Source organism: Pleuronectes platessa, chromosome 11 (genome assembly GCF_947347685.1).
Source record: "Pleuronectes platessa chromosome 11, fPlePla1.1, whole genome shotgun sequence".
NCBI classification, from domain to species: domain Eukaryota; kingdom Metazoa; phylum Chordata; class Actinopteri; order Pleuronectiformes; family Pleuronectidae; genus Pleuronectes; species Pleuronectes platessa.
The window spans coordinates 7,321,694-7,344,687 of record NC_070636.1 but is presented as its reverse complement, the minus strand read 5'-3'; the positions used below and the strand labels follow the sequence as shown (position 1 = coordinate 7,344,687).

At 42.6% G+C, this 22,994-nt stretch overlaps 1 protein-coding gene across 4 annotated transcripts in view; it reads right to left on the bottom strand.

Moving 5' to 3' along the window:
• Positions 1 to 22,994, bottom strand: part of aqr (aquarius intron-binding spliceosomal factor) — a 46,121-nt gene that overhangs the window by 9,509 nt on the left and 13,618 nt on the right. For all 4 annotated transcript variants that reach the window (XM_053433995.1, XM_053433996.1, XM_053433997.1 and 1 more), the window contains exons 18-32: positions 22,735 to 22,913; positions 21,666 to 21,833; positions 19,930 to 20,099; positions 18,594 to 18,835; positions 18,295 to 18,444; positions 17,781 to 17,850; positions 16,377 to 16,487; positions 15,664 to 15,773; positions 12,800 to 12,935; positions 10,619 to 10,828; positions 8,572 to 8,709; positions 8,413 to 8,484; positions 7,271 to 7,458; positions 6,968 to 7,139; positions 3,449 to 3,619 (exon numbers count right to left, since the gene is read on the bottom strand). In XM_053433995.1, coding sequence (XP_053289970.1) covers positions 3,449 to 3,619; positions 6,968 to 7,139; positions 7,271 to 7,458; positions 8,413 to 8,484; positions 8,572 to 8,709; positions 10,619 to 10,828; positions 12,800 to 12,935; positions 15,664 to 15,773; positions 16,377 to 16,487; positions 17,781 to 17,850; positions 18,295 to 18,444; positions 18,594 to 18,835; positions 19,930 to 20,099; positions 21,666 to 21,833; positions 22,735 to 22,913 — 2,287 coding nt within the window. The remainder of the gene's footprint in view (positions 1 to 3,448; positions 3,620 to 6,967; positions 7,140 to 7,270; positions 7,459 to 8,412; positions 8,485 to 8,571; positions 8,710 to 10,618; positions 10,829 to 12,799; positions 12,936 to 15,663; positions 15,774 to 16,376; positions 16,488 to 17,780; positions 17,851 to 18,294; positions 18,445 to 18,593; positions 18,836 to 19,929; positions 20,100 to 21,665; positions 21,834 to 22,734; positions 22,914 to 22,994) is intronic.

Here is a 22,994-nt window from a genome sequence, read left to right as displayed (position 1 = left end):
AGTGTCATTGTGGCACATGCGTGTCTGTGGATACAAGGAGGCACACAAACACACACATGCAAGTTGAGAATCATTTTCACGACACACTATGTCTCAGCTAATGTTCATCAATCTGGATCTTCCCTATTTTTTTGCCTTGCAATGCACAGTGGTATTTACACAAGTCACACTGCAGTATTATCAGGGACTCTGGGATGACAGCTCTCAGAATTGCATATCTGTCAAAAAAAAGATACGCTGGGAGATTTCATGAAGGCCTGTGTCCCGTCTATGTCCACATTTAATTCTAACACGTTCAGGCCACTCAGCGGAACTTTGTTTACTGTGAGGAAAGTTTCTGCTCTGCAGAGAAGAGAAGGGAGGGGTCTGTGTGTGTGTGTGTGTGTGTGTGTGTGTGTGTGTGTGTGTGTGTTAATGTGTATGTGTGTTTATGTGTATGTGTGTATGTGTGTGTGTCTGTGCGTGCATGTGAATTAGTAAAGGGAGGAATGCAAAATGTCCTTCCTCTCTTCTAGTTCTCTCCTCGAACATTGATGTGAATTCAAACTAACTAATGACACAATCCATCACTTGTGTTTCATCGTTTTACTTCTCTGGATTTCCGTGGCAAGACACATGTTACGATTCTGAATCCAGTTTGTATTTATGGGATTACGTTTTGTTCAGTGATATGAACGAATACATACTATCCAAGGGATGAAAATACAGACCCAAAAGTAAAATGAAGTGTACTTTGTCCATAATTCCCAGAATACACTAGAAAAAACATATATGCAAATGCATTGGTGCATAGCTGCATGCATATGTGTGCCAACTGCCGGATTTGGGATTCAGCTAGTGTCTTCATTTGAGTTTGAGACTGTGACTGGTGCTAACTGGCCCTCCTTAATTAAAGTCACGACAGCAAAGGGTGCTGTCTGTTGACATTTTCTTGGTTTTAGCCGCTGTGACACATTGTCAGACACACCGGACCCAGCGCTCAGCATGATGACCTTTCAGCCGCTCAGCGTTTTCCCACAAGAGTCCCTTTCTCTTTGTCATCTCTCCCCTTCCCTGGCTATCTTTCTTCTCAGCAAATCTAACGGCCTGTCACCCCTGTCACTTTATTGCTGGGCATGCATACTGACTCAGGCCACGAGCACGCGGAATAATGCTTTATGTCTTAACGTTGCAGGACATCCGACATGACCAAGCACAGTTTTCTGGCGAGCTGTCAGAACAGGGAATACACTTGATGACAAAGCAACAAGGTGGGGTTGCACATAACAAAACACAGACACAACAATAGGAAGGATCATTAAACACTCCAACCCTGCAGGTGGGAGAATGCACCATTAACTTTAAACTGCAAACTGTTAACACAAATCACTTGGGCAATTCATGAAAAGCAACTTGCCAAGAGTTTTTTTATACCTTATAAATGTAGATTTTTTGTATCGTCAACAAATTAAACAAAACAAATCTATGAATTGAGGATACACTTCCTCTGTGCCACATATTTCCAATTGGCCAAAAACAAAACTATATAAAAATATATACTAGAAATATGTGTTTTTGAATCATTTTAAAAATGTAAAAAATCTAAATTTTAGTTTCGGGCCGATTGTCTGATTGAGATTTCATTATATTTGTTGACAAAAAAACAATGTGAAGCTACACCAGGCCGGTGTGGAGAAACACCTTGCTTTATCACTTACACTTGAGAAGCAGTAACAATATGCAACCTCTCTCTCACTACGGCACAATTATATAAAAAAATGTGATGGAGACATTTTTACTGAAATCTCACAACTTTCTCTGGAAATGCTGGATAGTCTGAGACATTGTTCAGTCTGTGAAAGGCCTGAAGAGCCAGGAGAAGAAGGTGAGCATGTGGGTAGAGAAAAGGGATGAACACAGAGGAAAGAAGAAACGGAGGCCAGCGGGTAAAAGCATTTGGCAGTACAAACAGAACAGTGAGGGGAAACTGTGCCAGCGTTTTGCTGACTTAACACCGTGTAAAGGAGAGAAAGCAAGTTCAGGGGAATAATGTGGGCTGGATGGAGACAAAACTCAACAGGGATCCTTCAGGGATGATCACAGCTCAGAGTTTACACCCACTCTCTAAGCATCCAGGCTCTTTGAAATCGTTTCCTCAAACACACACGCACATAAATCTGCACATCTATCCTTGTCACTGCATTGACTTCCATTCATTATGGACAGCATAATCAAAACACATCCCTAACTTTAACCATGACCGATTAATGCCTAACACTAACCTCACCACAATTCACATCATAGCCCAAACCTTAACCAGGATCTCAGGCATGACATTTAGCCTCATTAGGACCGGGCTTTGGTCCCCATGAGGTCTACTGGCCCTGACAAGGTCAGTGTTTATACTAGAACAACATCCTAAAGAGGCAGAAACAAACGAGTGCACACACTCTTTACAGAGGTTTGCAGTTGGCTGGTATGTTCCCTGTTGCAGAGAAGAGAGAGCACAGCGGTGTCCTGCTCTATTTGGGTCTTATGACCTGCAGCAGTCTGAACGGTCTCATGATTTGATGAAGCCGGACAATGAATGCCATGAGGAAATAAATTTGCTTTGCCTAAAACTGTGTAAGCAGATCAAGACTTGTCATGACTCACTTATTACTCTTCCATGAGACCAATGTAGATTCACTTAAATCAAAAGATTACTGTATGTTACTGCAAGTATAAAGACTTGCAAAACTGTTGTTAGTGATAAATAACTTAAGAGAACAAGTGTGTGTTTGTTGTGACATTTACCAGAAACAGCAGTAGCCTTGTGGGAATTGAGAGTTGTGGATTTTCCCTCTCACAGTAACAGAGAGTAAGATGCTGGTGAATTGACAGCAGCTGACTTCCAGAGCTGTGAAGAAACTGTGCTCATGTGCGTGGCATGTGTATAAGGTATGTCCCCACTTAACTAGTCCGACTCCCACACACATATATAATGTATAGTGTGAAAACACATATGTTGGGAACGTGGAAAAAAAAACGGTCACCCTTAAGTGATTAGGAGCAGACACATACGTGTGGAATCGGGTGTGTTTGTGAGCTACACCACTGGAGACGTATATGTCCTGTATTTGGATTTTCCGGTGAATTAAAGTCCCTCGGCTGAATGTAGAGACAGAGTGTGAATCCTTGAAAGGCTTCCAATGATGCTGCTAAAGGAAGGTGTGTGCTGATTTAGCCTTCTTACAGGACACTACATCCACACCACACCAAGGCAATTTCCTGTATGTGCAAATATACTTGGCAAATAAAATAATTCAGATTCTGAACAGAATTCTGCATATTAGCACATTTCAACTTGCAATCTTACACCCATGTGTTCTATAAAAATGGCTCCTATATAGCATTTTATAACAATCTATTTGATAGAATGGACTGCATCCTACTTAAAGCATGAATTAAGTGGTGCACGTGTCCTTACCTTGTTGGGCTGTCTGAAGAAGGGATTGCCACCACAGCGCTGGTTGATGACGTCTCTGATCAGGTGTTTCTGTCCATTGTAGGTGGTGAGGATGCTGATGCGGTCGGAGGGGTAGCCCAGTAGACGCATGTACATGTACAGAGCCACACAATACTCGGCCTCCGCCAGGTTCTTCGCAGGAGGAGAGATAAGGGAAGAGGATAAGAACAACATTATTATATGTTTCACGTTACAATATTCAAATCGAATGGAGACAAAATTGATGTTTGGGAGATTGACATAAAAATGTGTTTTATATCTGTACGATTTCTGAGTAAATCATAAATACAGGGGTCTCTCTTCCTATCAACGAATCCAGAGCTGTCTGCTCGTGTTTGACACCTCGCTCTTCACATCCTCTCGTAACATCTTGCTCTGGCCCTTTCCCGCCTGTCAAGGGTTTAAATTTCCAGCCGGATAAAAGCCCGCTCATTCATGCATGAGTAGCAATCTGATCTGGGCTGGAATTAATTGCCTCAGACAGAGCTCAACAACCACCACTCGCCAGGCTGGGACAAAATGTCCCATTCCAGGATCCCCTCCATCGAGGCAGAGAGGAGGAGGAGACATTTTCTAATGTGGTTCTGATTTTCAATAAGTGGGGAGTAGCTAATTTGGTTTTCAGATGTGTGACAAAAGGCTGCATCATCAAACTTTTTGTAACTTAGTCTGGTGGCATAATGTCGTCAAACTAGTATTAATGCTACATTTCACATGAATTGAGAATCTCAGATCTGGCTGCTGCGGGTTGTTTCCACATTCTACATTAAAGTGCATATTAAAATATAAATGTATATGCAAATACAGGCACATTAAATAATAACACGGTCCTAAATATGTAAACGAGCAAACACGCATGTACTCTACAATCAACAAATTCCTCAGCGTGTGCACGAGCATCATCGCTCCAAGGCTGTACTCTGCCCTTCAAATGTGACCAAAAAAAAAGAGGGCAACAGTTTGCATTATTCATGCAGTTTCAATTAAGCCTGGACTGCAGCCTCACATCTCTGATAATAATTTATGCAGCCTCATCAAATGTTCCCGGTCCAGCTGCACTGGAGTCAACACATCAAAAACAGTGACAGCCTTTGTTGCTCCTCATGCATTACCTGTCTCCAAATTGCACAAGTTCTACATTTTTAATGGCCACGCCTCAATTCTTTACTCAAGTCCAGCAGCAGACGTCAGGTAGGTGTTGCTGTTGCTCTAAATTGAATGTATTCAAAATTGGTAAATTAAAGATGATATGCATATCAGTGTCGAGTTGATCAATCTTGTTTTCCCAAGTAGTCCTGTTTCAAAATCATGCTTCACCAACAGCTAGAGTAAAAATTATTAAGTAGCAACCAATCCATTTGAGATGTAAGATCAAGGCTGTGGCTGTATACCCATAATTTAAGTTAAGAATCTGACTGCATTACACATATTAATTAGGTTGCTTTATCGTCGTAGAGGGAAAAAAAGATCACGAGAACCATATACATATGCATGAGTCTCTCTCACACACACATACACACGGAGTGATATCTAAGTAGACATCTGGCTGGCATTTCCAGTTTTCCCTACTTTATGTGCATGTTTAACATAAATGTGATCTAATGCCCTCACACCCCAGAGATCTGGGTAACCATAACAACCAGGTCAGACCCAACCCATAAAGGGTTTGAGCCAATAGGCCGAGGCCAGATGAAGACCGTGGAGGATGGAGGGATGAAACAGGTGGTGAGAGACAGAGATGTGGGAGAAGGAGGGAGAGGCTTGTGGTGTAGATACAAGCACATAAGAGGTAAATAAATTCATATCAATCTGGACGACCTGTGAGTAAAGCACGTCACGCCATTTGCTCCTAAGCAATTTAAGATGCAGCGAAGCAGAGGAAGCTACAGTAGCAGGCCTGGTTGGCTGAGTAAAGCCTCTTTCTAACAACACAAGATGTGGATTTAGATAAGCATCTACCCTGTAAGAGCCATCTGACAACTTTGGAAGTACTATTAACGGGCTGAGACTCCATAAGGAAAGTGCTTTAGTAAATGAGCCAGAGAAGCACGGACAGACCTTTGGACTATGGATTGTCCGTGTGCATGTCTGTGTGTGTGTGTGTGTGTGTGTGTGTGTGATGGGTATACAGTTCCTGTGGAGGTGTAAAACGGGGGTTTTGTGCAGTGTTTGTTCAGCTGTGACAGGCATTCAGCATGCGGTGGATACAATTGCTTCTCTAGTGTCCAATTTACCCCCCCCCCCCCCCCAGTTCCTTGAAAAGTGTGTGTGCTTGTGTGAGTGCAGGACTGTGCACACTACTATCTTTGTGAGGACCACTCCGAGTTGCCCGGCGTACGGAGAGAGGACATTTGTGAAATCTGAGAACATTTTGGTCTTACTGACAAAGCTTCAATGGGGTTTAAGGGTTAAGACTGGGTTAAGGTTGGGCATTTAGCTGTGAGGGTTAAATCTAGGGTAATGGGTGTGTGTGTGATTGTGTGCGTGACAGCGTGAGTGATACTGGCAATTCCCTTGAGGCGCCAGAAAATGGCAACAGGCAAATGGAGTTGAGGCTCATGTGACTTCATGTCTCGAGAAGTGCACATGATTTGGATTTAAAAACACTAAGTGAAACAGACACGAGCATGCACAATGTTCAACGGTGCACCAACATGGAGCACTGGAATAGATTCATTAAACATTTGTCTTATATAAATGAATCAAGACTTGTTTGTTTATGTTAATTTATCAACTAATTAGACAAATTAATCAGATGCTTCTGGATCTTTGATCCTCTGTGGTGTTGAAAAATATATCTCCAACAACTAATCTGGTTTATTTTTCCTTCCTTTAAAAAAAGAACACAGCTTCTCAGAACCACTAGATAATCATGTTGAAGAAACTAGTTTTGACTGTTGTTGTCTACATGGTAGTTTTTCAGTTATATCTGAAAACAACATTTGGGCTCCTGTGCTGGTGATGTGCCAAAATAAAAATAAAATGTTACACCACACCACATCCCCGGCCCACAAAAAAAAATCTTGTCACAATGAAATAAAGTCTGCTTCCTTGTGTGACAGACCAACCCACTGGTCTGAGATGGGCAGACAGTGTTAGCTGCAGACCAGTAAGGGTTATGAATATATTATATGGACCGGTAGCTAAACCATTAGATTTTAATAATGAATGAGCCGCTGCGTAGCAGCCAATCCAGAGGAGATGGAGGCCGGGGAGGGATATGGTTCTCTGCTCTGATGGAACTAAGTGTGCAGAGTGTGTATCTGTGTAAGGGAGTGAATAAACTGTGTTTGGAAACTGCCACACATTCTGTAACAAGAATAATTTCTGCTGGTTCAACACTGTGTGTGCACCTGTGTGTAAGAGCACCCTTCTAGTTTGATTGTGGATTTTAGAAGTAGAAAGGTTTGAAGTATACACTAGATTCCATTTTTTGTTGCGCTGTGTGTGTATTTATGTACTGCTGTGTGTACTACTAACCTGGTAGAAGTACGGGTTGGGCTCGGATTCACCCACACCATTGAAGTCCTCTACATTGATAAGCTGGAAGTCAAAGGTTAGGCCGGGGTTGGGCACCTGGAACTCAGGCAGTTGCTGGACATGAGGCAGGTTCCCCAAGTGTTTGTAGCGCCAGTTGTACAGATTACACAGGCTGTGGGAACAGGGAGAAGAAACACTGCTGTTACTGTATGCTCTCTAACTGAGTGGACAACACTGTTCATTAACACACTGCTCGACACGTAGAGTAAAAACTATTATTGTGTTCCTGCCAGGGCGACCCACCTCGCTCTTGCACGGCCCTGTGCATCCAGGTCTATGGTGGGCACTCCCAGCCGCACAAATCTGGTGAAGAGAGACTGCTCCATGTTGGAGTACTTCTGGAAGGCCATGTTCTTGATAACAGGGGGCAACTGGTGGTGGTCTCCAATCATGATCCAACGCTTCAGTCTGCTGAAGCCATCCGCTGGGTTCTGTAGAGAGAAAAATAAACAGAAAGCCTGTTAGAGACAATACCAAAGTGAAATGTGTATAAAGGATCTTTGCATAAGAGAGAGAGAATAAGACTCCATGTGAGACTCAGTAAATATCTTTGCATTTTGCACTATACAGGTGGTGGTTGCAGCTGTTCTCCAGAGTGAGATCAAAATATAATTGGATGTACAGACCATTGATAGACTTGGGCTACTTTCTTAGGATGGTTTTCTGGTTCTGTGTTCTATGAAGTGCTAATTCAAAGCTAACGAAAACAGGATTCATGATAGTTGTATTCCTTTTCTCCCAACTAAATTACCTAAATCCTAGACACTGGCAGTGATGCATTGACGGCCACAGTATAGCCTATTTGACTCATGTATACATCATGCTGCCAAATTTTGCTAATCAGATGTGGTTTGTGTCTTGATCTCAGACAAATCTGATACACCGAGCTTTTTAAGTCAAGAGCTGATTGAATCACTGAAATCAAGGACAAGAGATGATTGACTGAATGATGACAGGGAAGTGGAGGAGGAGGAATAAATAGTTTAGCCGTGACGTGCACCTGGCAGTAGGCTCCGGCTATGGCTCACTAGAGAAGAGAGATAAAGAGAGGAGCTCTGGCGAGGTTGTTGGATGCGCCGATGTGCTTAACGACCTCATCTGTAAACAGACATCAGCACTATCTCGGACAATTAGGCACAACTACCAAAGACAAGCACCATTAATGTGTTTGGAGCTCATCAGTCAGATCTTAACAGTGCAAGTCAGGTAGTAGGACACTACGTCACTGGTTAACGATTAAACTACACCTAATGTGGAAAGTTACTACAATACCTCGGGTTTCGGGAGAGAATTTTCTTGAAGGGCATTGGTGTAGATCTCAGTCTTAACCGTTAATCATGCAGATATTAAGTTAAAGTTGCATGACTTATTCATGAGAGGCTTACCTGTAACAATAGAGGGATGAAGGTCTCGATCTCCAGAATCTGAGCAGCTTCTTCCATCAGGATGTTGTCATACTAATGAAGAGAGAGACAGAGATGTAACTTAACAGAAATACTGAAAGTAACGACAGTGAATACAAGCGTCAGGTGAGAGGAGTCTACCTTGAATCCCAGCTCCACCAGGTCTTTGCGTTTGAGTGCAGCATGTGTACAGGTCATAGCGATGATTTTGGCTTCCTTCACGAGCAGGTACTTGGAACGGTCCAGGCCACTTCTCAGCAGCTCAAAGGCCCTGAACTCCTTCAAGGGTAGAGAGGAGGAAACGAGAAGGGAAGATGTAAATCTGTCACACCTGTCATTACAATGAGTCTCCACTAGTGGTCAGATCTCACTTCCCTCCTCTAAATGTAAACTAAAAACATTCATAATTATTGTTCACATTGACCAAATGTTTTTCGGATGGAGAGAAAGAGAAAGAAATGATAAGTGGCAGTCAATGGTGATCAGTGTAGCCCAGGACAGGTTTATGTGCACACAGCCAAAAGTCTACATGCACCCTAGACCACGTCCGAATGTGGTCCGAGTGATCGGATCTCAAATGTCCTCAATGCTTCCTGTATTTAGAGCTGTGTACTCGTAATTGGATCACCTGAGATGGATGTTAATTTCCACATTCTCCTCCTTACCCATGATGCAGATACTGAGACAACCACACAGGGCTGCTGTGCAGAGAGTGTACTAGTGTAGTTTCCTGTTCAATAACTGCACCTTGAGGAGAAGTGTGGCAGGTATCTTCTTACATGCCTTATACCGGAATGGAAAATCAAAGTCCAGTTTTTTTTTTTAAACAAAAATACCAATCAGTTCACTTGAGAAAGTCGATCATCGTGGCGGTGTGGGAGGATCAGGGTATACAGGTCGTGCTATTTTCACATTGCTACACCAGCTGTACACGGGCAGCAGAGGGAGAGACAGGGAGGGAGGATAGGAGGAACGGACTCGGACAGCACTGAGACATAAATATTTGATGAGTTACTATTTTAGCACTATATTAAAACCTATCAAAAGATAAAATATTGATGGGGTCTATTTTTAACCCTCATGGCTCCAGAGCGGTTGAAGGGTGAAATCAAGATGGTAGGTTTTCAGGGACACAGAGAGGAGCGAGAAGGGGGGGAAAAGTAAATAAAAAGGTGTGGTGGGACTGCGGAGGAGGAAACAGGAGATGTTTATAGAGAGGAATCTCAGGAGGCACACCGTGTCCCTGTCTGTCGAGCAATATATTCTTGGGATATTCCTATGACAGCTTATTTGAGACTGCTCTTACTTTTTGAAAGGCAGACAGATAAGCAAATTCAGCAGGATGCTGCTTCCCCTGCCCTGCACCACTGACAGCAATACCTCTTAATGGGTGTACAGATTCCACTGCAGCATGGGTGAGGCTCAGGGAGGAGGGAGAGGTGCTGTGATGCAGTGATACAGAGGCCAGCCAGATAAATCAAGGTCACCACATGTGTTGGGATATTACCCCAAGCCAATAACTTCTTTATTGCTTTTCAGAAACCTCCTTGGTGTACCCATAAATCTGAAAGGTTATTGTTATCCCTATAGAAATATAGAAATGATGACAATGTGCCCAAGTGTGAAAAAAGTTTTTAAAAATAGATAAGTAGTCATATCCTCGACCATTTTTGTGTTGCCTACCTTTTTCCCCAAAGGGTCATAAAACATATATGTATAATATATTACTGTTCAGTACTGAAGAGGTGATGACTTGGCAAGAGAGCCAATCATAAGAAGACACATCACTGAGAGACAGCCAGTGTTTCACTATTCATTCACTGGGAATCTACAGCAACCGGTCACTATGGTGGCCATTGACACACAGTTACTTGTGCAAGAGGGAATGTTCAAAAACTTGACAACCTGCTGGAAACGGTCCAAATACAATGGACATATTCTGTGTGTTTGTGTGTGTATTTTAGTCAAAAAGGAAATGACTAGCTGACTTTCGATTTTTAATTGTGTGTTCACGCGTGCTGATGTGAATTTTAGCATAAAGCAGGTTGAATTTAACGGTATTGACATCCTCTATAAATAAAATTGCCTCGCCTTATTGCAGTCAGGTACCGTCTTTACATCCCGCTGATTGACGCTCAGTGGGGGAGTGTGTGTGTGTGTGTGTGGGCGTGCATGTGTGTGTCCTTACCTCTAGCTGGGTAAATATTTTCTTGACGTGGCGGTAGCAGCCCTCTGCAATGTCCATGTCCTCTTCATACGAGCGCCCCTTGAACACGGGCTGTGGGGCGTTGGAGAAGTACTTGTGGAAAGGAAAGAATGAAGCCACAGCCTCCGCCTCCACCGTCTTGCCCTGTTTGGGTTTGACTTTGCTCATGTACTGTTCCCAGCGAGATATCACCTGTAGTGGGCAGAGAGTGCAGACGTCAGGTGTATTCACATGTAAACTCCTGACAGCGTCCTGTACTTAGACATTAGTTCCACACGCGGAACACAAGCAGAGATTGTCTGTGAGATTGTCTCTATAACTTATTTCTTTAAACTTCACAAGCACACTGGCCGGTTCTATGTGCTTTCAAGGTCAATAATGATATTAGGAATGAGATATTAGCAGTAACACATAAAAGAAAAGTCCCATTAATTCGCAAGATGTCAGTATAAAACCTTTATGAGAAAGAAATAGAAAATTAAAATATAACCAAATATAAAGAGCTTGAGTTTAGATAGATTTTTACAAAAAAATGTAAATGGGCATTTTCTGCATTGTTCATTTTGTAAGATAACAGCATCAGCATACATATATCAGTAAAGGTAAATGCAGTTACCTCATGTGTAAAGCTCAAAACGACATATTACATTAACTGATAATTAAAAATTATGTGCAGTGGTATCCCAAATTGGTTTAAATTTGAAAAATCACCAAAAAGCTGGAGTAGTTCATTGATGGAGATTTAGGCTGACCTGCCTAAATGGTGCTTGATGTATTTTCTTTAAACCTGTGTGACCTTATCTAGAAGCACTTTACTCAAAACTTAACAAATGAGAAGAGATTGCCTCACTCTTTCAGAGGTGCCCCCGCTGAGCTCCTAATAAACCAGCTTCAACCAAACAGCGGGGTAGCCTACTTCTATAAATACCCTTGTGGAACAGAAAAATACTTTAAGGATATCATTAATGAGTGTGCTGGAGGACTCGGCTTAATTGTGTGTAAAGTATCTGTCTGTACGGACTATTAAGACCCCATCAAAACCTTGACATACAAGGTCTCAGTACATTTACATTGCTCTCATCGCTTGATGACAGAAAGTCTCCCTCAAGGTCACGGATTCCCTCCACTAACAACCCCATCGCATTCACATCTTTAAATGAATCTACACTGATGGACAGATTTCAGAGCTAAGACAAATACAAAACCTCAGCTTCAATTGAGTGTGGGTTGGGAAACAGCATCAAATTAATACGGAACCACAGAGGTTTGTGCGAGAGACAGAGAGACCACTTAAAGACTTAAAGACCATTCTGCGATAGGATCACACCAGCTGCTCTTCAACACAGGCGTTCTTACCCATGAGTACCATGAAGTCATACCTAAATTATTAAGAGTACTTAGCAGTTTTTACAGCTTATTCTACTCAGTACTACTAGTGAGTATGCACAAGTTCTTGCAACACCAATCTTTGAACTTGACTTAAACTCTGCTTTCATTTTGATGTCAATCATTTAAATATGAAGTTTTACGACTACATGTTTCACGGGAAATGTTCTCAGATATAGAGACATACATTAAACACCACACGTATGATGCATTCCCTTCCTACTTATCCTTACCTTAACAAATCACAAAGAAAAAAAAAGGTTGGAGATACACCCTGCACTTCCTTATGTTACAACCGTCTATGATGTCTATTTTAAAACCCTCCTAGTGAAGCATGAGAATGTAAGTTAGTGACTGTCTGCAGAGGATTTTTTTCCCCAGCAGCCTGAGAGGACAGAGATAATTAGGTGACAGGAATAAACAGTCAGGGTTGAAACTTTCGAGGTATTTGCAGTCCGAGCAAGAGCAGCGAGTGTGGGGAATGCACTTTAAAATCGTCTGGATTTGATTGGCATGAATATGCCTGAGGACCAGGACAGACAATGCAGAAATCTATTCTAATTCATTCTGCAAAATATCCCCTGCATCCTCCAAACTTTCTCTGTAACTCATAAATCAATATCAATATTAACTTTGAAACAAATTTCAAAGATGTTTAATGGCTAAGTAGTAATACTAAGAGAAGAAATGTTGTTTTGTTAATGTTTTTATGCAGTCACATTTTGCATCTTTTTTTCTCGTCACATAAAAAAAAAAATCCCATTGTTATAGTCTTACCTGGTAGAGGTAGAAGTGTCCAGCTGTCTCACAAGTGTAAGAAACATCTCCCGGGACGTCCAGGCTCTCCTGCAGCCTCCCCACCTCCCGGAGGAGCTCCAGCCTTCTGGCTAGGACATAGTTTACACGGCCATATCTGGAGACGCACAGCACGGCATCGTTAGTCAACTTTCCAAACATTTTTGTAAGAGTATAAACAGAGTCACAACCATCTGGAGCAGCAGAGAGTGGTGTTTAGGAACGACCTACATGCTGGTTTACACCTCAGACAAACAACTGATATAACGCATCCTCCAAATGTGTATTCAATCTCTGATCTGGTCTGGATCTCTTCCCACCATGGTGTAATACTGTTTATCGCCCATGAATTGATTAATAGAGCTGCGCTGATATCAATCTGATGGTTGTCATGTTATTGTTGATTTGATTTTGAGTGAATCTGATTGTAGTTGCCTGTATTGTGTTTCTGCCCTTTGATTCAGAGCCTGAGGGTGCTCGCATTCTGGTCACCTGAGGACATGTAGGGTTTCACAGAGTAAGATATCTTGAAAATATGGCCCTTGATTAAAGGTTGAAGATGACTATGATTACGTAAAGGTTTCTACAGGTTCTATCATGCATCCCTTTCTGTGTGCAGCCAAACAATAATGCTCGAGAGCAATCAGGAGGTGGCAATGAAACGAGCAGCGCACACAGACAGGATGTGGGAGGGGTCGCAGGGTAATACTAGAGGTGAGCTCTATTTTTAGACCCGGTGCAGAGATCCTCAGTCAGCAGAAGACTCAAAGACGACCACACTGATCTGCCTGTTTGGCCTGAAAAATTAAAAAACGGGGGAGTGACCTTGCTTCTTAGGATGACAGACCTGTAATGCATTCATCTACTCTCGGGGACAGAGACCCTAAATAGATACAACAATTTGAATTTATCGACAGTTTTTTTTAAATCCAATAATGTTAAACTTGCACACCATTGCGGCATCTATGCTGGAACCTGGACAGCACTACTGATTTTAATGAATCTAGGGTACAAATAGAGACTGTCAACAAATTAATATTAAATGTGATCTCCTCTATGTTCCGCTCTAAAAATCTCATTTAAAAAAAAGGCACAAAATTCATCACGTAATTCAGGGAGGCATTGTTAATTGATAGTAATGTAGTTTTCCCTTTTGTTTCGGAGGAGCACTGCCTTCCATTTTTCATCTCATATACAGTGTTAATTAAAACTCTCTGGCTCCTCGGTGTCAGTGGGGTGGAAGGAGTGTAGAGTCTGCATGTTGCTGTGAGGCAGCCAGGCAGGCGGGGATCATATTAAATGTTGCTAGCCAAAGCTCTCTCTTTTATATCTGTTGCTGCATAATTTAAGAATGCAACAGACTGCTTTCCCTCCCTGTGCAGACCCCAGTTCCCATTCAGTGCTCCTCATTCTGAAGTTGTACACTGGCACTGAGCAGCATATAGGAGATGAGACATGCACTTAAACCCTCCCTTCCTCCCTCCTCTGCAAGTGTTGCTAAGAGATATAGGGTGTAATTTGCGCAGAGCCACAGATGGATGAGGTGGTAATTAACAATGTCGGCTATACGGGAACTTTAAATAGACGCAGCGTAAAAGCTGAATAATATTCGATAACAATGAGCTTTATTTGAACCAAGGTTAAAAAATTGCTGTTTAAAAAAATAGACGGCTCTGGCTGATACATCTAATAATGGTGGTAAATATAGTGGCAGGGATGTAGAACTGTAAATGTTTGGGGTATCTCGAGTCTGTCATGAGTGCTTAAAGTGCACTGTCCCCCACCTTCTCTTTGCCAATCTCACTATGTAGCAGTAGTGAGGACTGAGTCACTATCCTTCAAGGCATCTCTCACACTCAGACACAAAAAGACGTGGGCGAGAGAGCTGGTGGAGCTTCCTTAACAGGACTCTAGTGGCTCTTGTCTGAGGCTATTTGTACTGTGCCCTGCCACCAGTGCAGTATGAGAAATGGTAGAATTGTCTGTTTTATGTGCCCATTAAAGACAAAGAATGTTCTAAAACAACTAGTAAAGCATTCAATCGACATGTTGATTTATTAAAATTACAGCCAGGTAATGTCCCTGATCACAGATTTAAGGTTCCTTCCTTCCTTCCTTCCTTCCTGAACTGAATTAAATAAACAATGTTTACAGTGTATCGCTGAGGTTGGGAAACGAGTACTTTCTCTTCTTCTTAAACATTTTGTTTAACATTTAAACTATTTGTTAATTACAATATATATTATGGATTATAAGAACTTTCAAGAATTTGTTGGTAGCAAAAGCTACAAATACAGATTTTGAATGATCAAGATGAATATTTCAGAACTGGGGTAGACTGTTTACTGAAAAGGTTTCCAGAATGTCCAGAATGACTCACTATTTGTGACTTGTAGCGGGAAACAGTCTTGGGGTCTTCAGATTTTCTATACATACCTGTCGTAAATCTACATCTCTATTTATTTGTGAGTGCAGGACAGTGGGGAAAGATCCCTGACCCTGGTAGAAAGGCCTGAGAGGCCAATGATGCCTAATGAAGATAAACCAGGTTCCTGGCCTGGCATATAGAAGTATCGAGTCGCCCTGTCACTGTGTTGGCTCACACTAATTATGTATGTGGGCAGCTGGACTGCGTTAATACACGTGTGTGGGTGTGTTTTTGGGTGTGTGTGTGTGTGTATAATGTCGGCTGTGATCAAACTGTGAGATTTGCATTGTGCATACAACAATTTATTGAATGCACTTTCACACATGCATGTGGTAATTCAGCTAGTCTTGATTCCATGCATGTGTATTTCTGTTTGTTTGGCTGCATGTGCCTGGGTGTGTGTGTGTGTGTGTCTCACCTGCTGAAGTCCTTCTCCGTCTCCAGCTCCTCTTCTCCGTGGCCCAGACGCAGGAGGTGACGCTCATCAATGTCCAGAGCCATGATCTTTTCAAACAGCTGGTTCAGAGCCTGGAGTGGAGCGAAACATGGCAACAAATAAACATGATCAAACAAGGAAAACCCTTTCTTCAATGTGTGTTTATTATTATCTGTCAACAATGCCAGTGCATATGAACCTGTTCTGATCTTGTTATTGGTGTTTTTTAAGCACCTTGAATCTACTACTGTGTATGAAACCTGTTTTAAAAACAAAATGTCACTGCCTTGCAACTAAAAGTGTCTATTTCCGTAAAAGAACTATAAATGTTAAGGAGAACTATTGCACAAGAATAAAGTTTTCTTTATCATTATTTCCAGCTTTACTTCATGTGGATAAGTTTCCCTCTGGCAAGTTTCCACTGAAGTAAAACAATAGCAGATTAATTTATGATTAAATACTGGGGGGGGAGGGGGGGTAAAACCAGGGCAGGAGGGAGCTCAGATTAAAAATGTTTCCTCCAAGGTTTGAATATGACTAAGGCCTGATTAATGGGCAGTTCTGAACACAAACTGTAAATCCTCTCGACAGCTTCATACAAAGTGTTAGGGAAACTTTGCAGAGATCAGAGCTTGGTTTTAGTGCTTAAGTGCTGTGTGTGAGTAGGTTTATTTGTGTGTGTGTGTTGGGTTAACCTGATTTGAATGTGTGACTATGAGGGTCCTCTGCTCAGGGAAGTTGTGATAGAGGTTCGAGATGATCTGAACGGCAACATCCGTCTTTCCGGTACCTGGCGGTCCTACAACCTGGAGAAGCAGAATGGATAGAAAGGAAGAGGAGGAGAAGAGAAGCATAATCAGAAGTTAGGTTACGCTGCAAAGGCGCTCCCCCCCTGTAGACAATCTAGTGGTTGTGACAGCTCGGCCATGGGCATGTCAGAACAGGCTAGGGTAGTGCCCCATCGTTAGCCACGCTCAGACGAACCCAGTGCAGAGTGGTGTTGCCTGGCATGACAAGACAGTCCTGTTGACTGCACAGATGGGGGAGAAACAAGAGAGCCACAGAAAAAAGGAGAAAATCTATAGGAAGAAAAGAAAATGCATCTTACGATCTAACTTCTAGTGTCTTCATCACTGTTACCATAATAATAAGCCTTGTACGTATTTAACTGGGGGAATAACACATCTAATTTAATGAATAAATATTCATGAAACAGGTTGGTCTGAGTGTGGGTCTCTCAGGTGAGTAATATGTGCTAAAAATAGTAAGTACAATTAGATGCCCCTGCATAAATCAGTACATAATCAGCTCCTTGGTTCCCCAACATGAAAGCCAAGCTCTGCAGACTGGGAGGTAGTGTGTGTTTGTTATGGCTGCTAATGACTGTGACATATGCCAAGAGGGGAGGCTAGAGGGAGTGAGGAGAGCAGCAGAGGAGGCTTTGCATGTTGAGTTGTTTTACGACTCCGATGATAGCCTCGTCGCCTTATTTACCTCAGATTGCTGCAACAATAAATAACTCAGAGCTCGGTGCCAGCTTCTAGTCACCACAGCGGAGTAGCACGGAGTAGCAAAATCAGCTACACAACTCTGGAGATACAATAGCTGGCTGGAATGGCATTACCCTGGAAGTGTGTTTGATCTGGACTAATCCATAGCTAAGATTCTATGCCATTTTATGTCGGGGTTGAACATTTCACTGGAAAGGCGAAAATTACGGTTAGGATTTCATGGAGATGTGTCAACACTCTACATAAATGATGGAGATTGAGTCATCAAATTTACTGCCGAGGGAATTCCCCTGCTATCCATCACTAGGATTAATGTCTGCAAAGATTTCATCGGCAAGCTGGAGCAGTAGGAACCTGCACTACTGGCTCTCAAGTTTATGCCTGATGACTTTATAAGACTGGACTTATGCATTTTTTGGCTTCATTTTTTCTGTTGAAGCCAAATATTCAAAATGATTATAACTTTTGGAGTCTGTTCATCTTTTTTTCCGCTCTTTGTCGTCGTCGTTTTCTTTGGAAATTTGCAATCCGACCTTAGAACTTGTGTGAGCACATCATACAATAAAATCCTAAATACCACGTCCTTACCATGGTGAGTCCTGGCTGCATCCCAGCTCGAATGGCTTCGATCTGAGTGGGAGTGAACTGGATTGTATTCCTGTAAAAAGAAAAATGATATCAATGAGCAAACGTTTTTGCTCTTGACAACATAAACAAATTTTTACTCGACTTTTTTAATACTTTTAAGAGGCGCTTAATGCTGCAAGTTTTGTTCTGAACTTTTTTGAAAGTACATTAAGCGGGGGCGTCCCTGTGGAAATGCTGTTGCCATCAAGATTTAAATATCAAAGCTTAAGCCGGAAATCCTTAAACACCAGAAGATGAATCTTAAATTTAGATGAAGGGCAATTATGTTGTGGTGCTCTAATGAGTACAGGAAAAATAAAGCAACAATTAATGTTGCCAAAAACACAACCAAAACAGCACCACTACATTAAACACTGGAAGAAAAACTATGGAGAGAAACATGGACAAGCTTAATCGATACAGTCAGGACCAGTTGTTAATTGGGAGGACCAGTGACTTTGCCTTGACCTCTCACCGTTTGGGCTGGTTGTAGGGATATGGCCCCCGGTTGGGCGGCACATAGGGCTCAACAAGCAAGGTCATGTCTTTCTCTTTGTCTTCCACTTCTTCATCTGCCTTTCTCTTCTTGCCTTTGTCTGCGTTTTTCGAGATGGGAAACTTGATTCTGAAAAAGCAAAAGGAGGGAAAATAGGATTATGGCCATAAACCAACATATTACCATACAATACAATATCTAGTATTGCGGCATCAATTGTGTCTGGTTCACTGTATTATTTCTCTCTTTCAATTTATAATGGGATGTTTGACTTTCACCTGAAAGGGGGGACTTGCAGGTCAGGATTCTCTTCTGTGACCTTTATGGTGTTATCGGGGAAACACGAACGCAAATGGTCCAAGGACAGAAACGTGTCATTGAAGTCCAACCCAGAGATCTGATTAGGCATTTTGGAATAGTGGGCACTTCCTTGGTCCCCGTAGCCGAGAATGATGTCGTGAAGCCAGTCTGGGACGACGCACTCTGTGTTCATCAGGTTTCTGATGGTCTCCAGCACTGCCTGAAACAGAAAGAGATGTGTCAGATGTAAAACCATAAAAACAAGAGCCTGAAGGAGAAAAATCAAACTGAATGAGGCAGACACTCAGACAACAGACAACCATCCCACAAGAGGAGGTTTAGTGGGATAAGAATAGCTTTGTGGTGGGCTGATGGGATAGCAGGTAATTTGACTGACTGTCAATTATATTTTAATGAGCCGCAAACTGTCTAATACCGTATGCATCAAACACAGTGTCAGGAAACGTGTTTACTTTTATCTGTGTCACACATCAAAGATGGAGAAGAGTGTTTCTTGAATACCCATTAGTTCCTGTGTTTTTCAAGTTCAAGAAGAAAAAAAAGGAGCGCTTCAAAAACTTCTGACGAAATAAGACAAAGCTCATTTGACAAAGCTGTAATGAGAAGCTCTTTATATAATACATATAATACTAGGATAGAAGAGAAAATAGTTTTGTGCAGTTGTGCATGTACATTCTAAACGAGCAAAACAAATCAACAAACACCACAAGACAGGTGTAATTGATTTTGTATAGAAGTTTCACACATTAGCACTGATATGACCTGCTGAAAACGTTGATAGAAATATCAATGTAGATTTACCTTTGGTGAATTAGCTTTAAAAGCAGGGCGCTGCTGAGACTCCACTATGTTGTAATGACAATATAAGATGCACAAAGCATAACAACAATATACTGGTACAAAATACAGTGTTGGCTTTAACGGGGCACAGTGCACAGTAATACTTATTTATATTCAATTTCTGCCGGCGGATCCCTTTCACCTAAACCTTACACACTGGACCGTTAAGGGTGGTACGGAGGTCAGACCGTATATGACCATCCAGGGAGAAGTGTCTCCCACTGGGATCACCAGCGGAGGGGGGGGGGGGGGCGCCTTGAGAGGTTGGTAATCTCAGAGCTGACCTGACCCCAACCTTACAGCTACAATTCCAGAGAGAGTATAATATGTGCCATACATCACTCAAGAGGTGGCGTTGGTCGGACCAGAGCTCAAGGACTGAGGATAAAGCACTCAAACACACTGTGTGGTGCGGGTGAGTGACCTGTGCGCCTCAGAACGTGGGGTCCAAACCTTGAAATTATTCTCCTTGGGTTTGCGTCTCATGATGATGTTGAAAGACTCGTACGGGTCTTCGGTGGCACTCTGGATACTGCTGGTCACGTCCTGTTGATACTGGTTGGCGTCCAGCCAAACACGGAACGTTCTGGCGTCTCCTCGCAGCTTTGGCTTTGGTTCAGGTCCTGGAACAATAAGTGGTTATATAAGTGATTAATATAGGAGTAATAAGTCGAAATTTGACAATCTAAGTGTACTATCAAAATAAATACTCATACAGATAATAAAATTGGAAAAAAAAATTGCTTTAGACCATTGACTGTATATCCCACCTCCTCCATGTTAGTGGATAGGACATGGACCAAATAAAAAAGTCAAACAATATTATACAAATTTTTCTCAAAGATGGTTTCTGTCATTTTAAGTAGTTCTCATCACACTGAAGTTTGTTGGAATGCTCATTTTTTCCTGTAAGTTTGGTTTTAACTCGTTATTTGATGCTATAAAATCTGTGACTCCTCAGGAACAGGAGCCGGCGCTTGACTGAAAGGGTACAGGCTTAAGACTCACTCCCATCGGGACTCTGTGCAGTGCAGCATGTGTAGCTTTCATAGATGTCTAAATAGATTATTGTATGGTGCTGCAGGGCACCGAGCTGGAGAGTGAAACTCAATCCTTTGGCCTCTGATGTCTGTGCCCATGTATGTGTGTCTGCGTGTGAGCAGTCAAAACAACTATGTGCCATTGTATCCAGCTCAAAGTTATTAATAGGTGAATTTATGGCAAGTAAATATACAATGGTACAACTCAATCACAAGTGTCTCAAAATGCACCTCTTGGGATTGCACCCCCCCCACACCTTCACAAAATGCCCTGTGATTTATGGGCCTACTCCCCCACCATCTAGTCAGCTGGAGTACCACTTATCCCTGCTGGGGATCTGAAAGTTTACCCAAGCCGACACCGGCTGGTTGGATGTCTTTTTAGAAATCCCTGCCCTCTGCATATTTAATCCAAACAGATGAGGGGATAGGGGGAAAGGCGGATTCAGTGCATGGACACATGTTACGACAGGGGAAAGGCAAACACTTAGAATAGCTCGGCTGCAGGCTAACCACTCAGAACCAACCACTCAGAGGCGCAGCTTTGAGCTGTGGGAAGAGCACAACACGGTAAATTGAGATCATGTTACTATATGAATATATTCCACTTTCTAAGAATAACCCGATATTTCGGATTTGGTCTGAGGGGATTCCTTCTGTGTGGCTACACAGAAACAGTATATTTGATTACATCAGATTTTCAGGCTTCTAATGGGGAAAAATAAGGCTGCGAACAACTCAGGTTTCTAATGTTAGAATACATTGTTGCTGGCAGTAACTCAGAGATAGAGGTGAATGTATGGCATATATCATATTACTGTATTCTGCAGGACAAGCACATTCATTCATTGTCGTCTTACAAAAGCGCATCTCTCCTTAAATCCAATAAATAAAGCAGGGGGCAAGGCCCGAAGCTCTCAGGTGTTATCGTCGACCTCAGGCTAATGGAATGTTAATGGGACCAGGTCAGGTCTCACTGTGGTCGTTACCATGACAACAGCAGCCTGAACCTGTCGAGGGGACAAGTCGCTGGATGATTGTGTGTAGGAGGTCTGACGGGAGGATGGATGTCATGTGTCACTGGTGTGTGTGCGTGTGCGTGTGCGTGTGCGTGTGTGTGTGCTGGGAAGCAGCACTATATGAGCATACCTTCCTCAATGACACGTCCCTTGTCATCCAGCATGCCCTGCACCTCGCAGCCTCTCACATACGCCAGGCCAGTCTGCTCCACAAAGGGCTGGCGCCGGTCGAAGCGTGTGCCATAGGGCAGGTTGGGACGCACCGTGATCAGAAAGCAAACGTCGTGCTTCCGAAGGCCTGTGGGGGGAGAGAGAGAGATGGGGGAGAGAGCGGTTAGATAGAGAGAACGACCGAAAGAGCAGGGATTTAGAGGCAGAGAAAGGATTTTAAGGAGAATAAAAAGGACACAGAAACAGAAAGAGGTGATAGTGGAGTGTTGGTGAAAAAAAGAGGAGTAGTAGAGTGGAGAAGTTTGAAACGGCTCTGTCAGCATTCGCCTGATCTTTAAAACATGAGGCTCTAATTATACGATGGGGAGAGGGCTACTGGACAGAAGCAAGTTACACCTTATACATCCACTGAATTACAAGGAGGATAGTGAAACCATAAAAATGGGTATAAAGAAAGTGGAGATATCAATTTGGGATACATTAAGCTTTCTATTTTTTATTTTTACACCAATTTAATACTATAGCACTTCCCCACTGAGAAAATTGGCATGTGAACCTAGTCCTCTATCTTTCTCCGGAGAGCGATAGTGGACAGCCCCCCGCTGAAGGCTTCATTGTGCCTTCTATGTCCCCCGTGAATCAATGTTCTTTCACTGTTGACATGCGCCTGTTAACATTATCTACAGCGCCCCTATCAAACACACACGGATGAAAGATCAGGGAATAAAACAAAGAGGCTTAATGGCAGAGGCTACTAAGAAATGAAATGTCTTCACAGAAACATCGGGTAGGCAGGGGTCATTGGTCAAGGTCCAGTGTGATGGAACAGAGGGGTAAAGGGAAACTATATAGAGGTTATAAACCACTTTCTAGAAGGAAATAAGACGAGTACAGGTGTGGCAGTGCAATAAGTAAAGGGTAATAATGTATTTGTGTGTATATGTGTAATAACATAGCAGACAAATCAAATTTAAAAAGGGATAAATATGAAAAATGTTTCTTCTCATGATAAAGACGCATTTTATTACCTTCCCACTCGTGCTTGATATGATCCTGCACGTTGAGGTTAATGGTGACATCGGCTCGAACGCGAGCAGGCCAGCTCTCCCCGATGTTGGGCTTGGCCACCTCCACTATGGAGAAAGCGGTGATTGTCTGAGCCATCCTGGCCCAGCCCCCGAACACCGCTCCACCGTACTCTGATTGCCTGTGTAGGGGAACAGACACAACAGGAAGTCAGACAAGTACTGTGGGCTGCTGTCAAGACTGGAAACAAGGTGGATTCAGG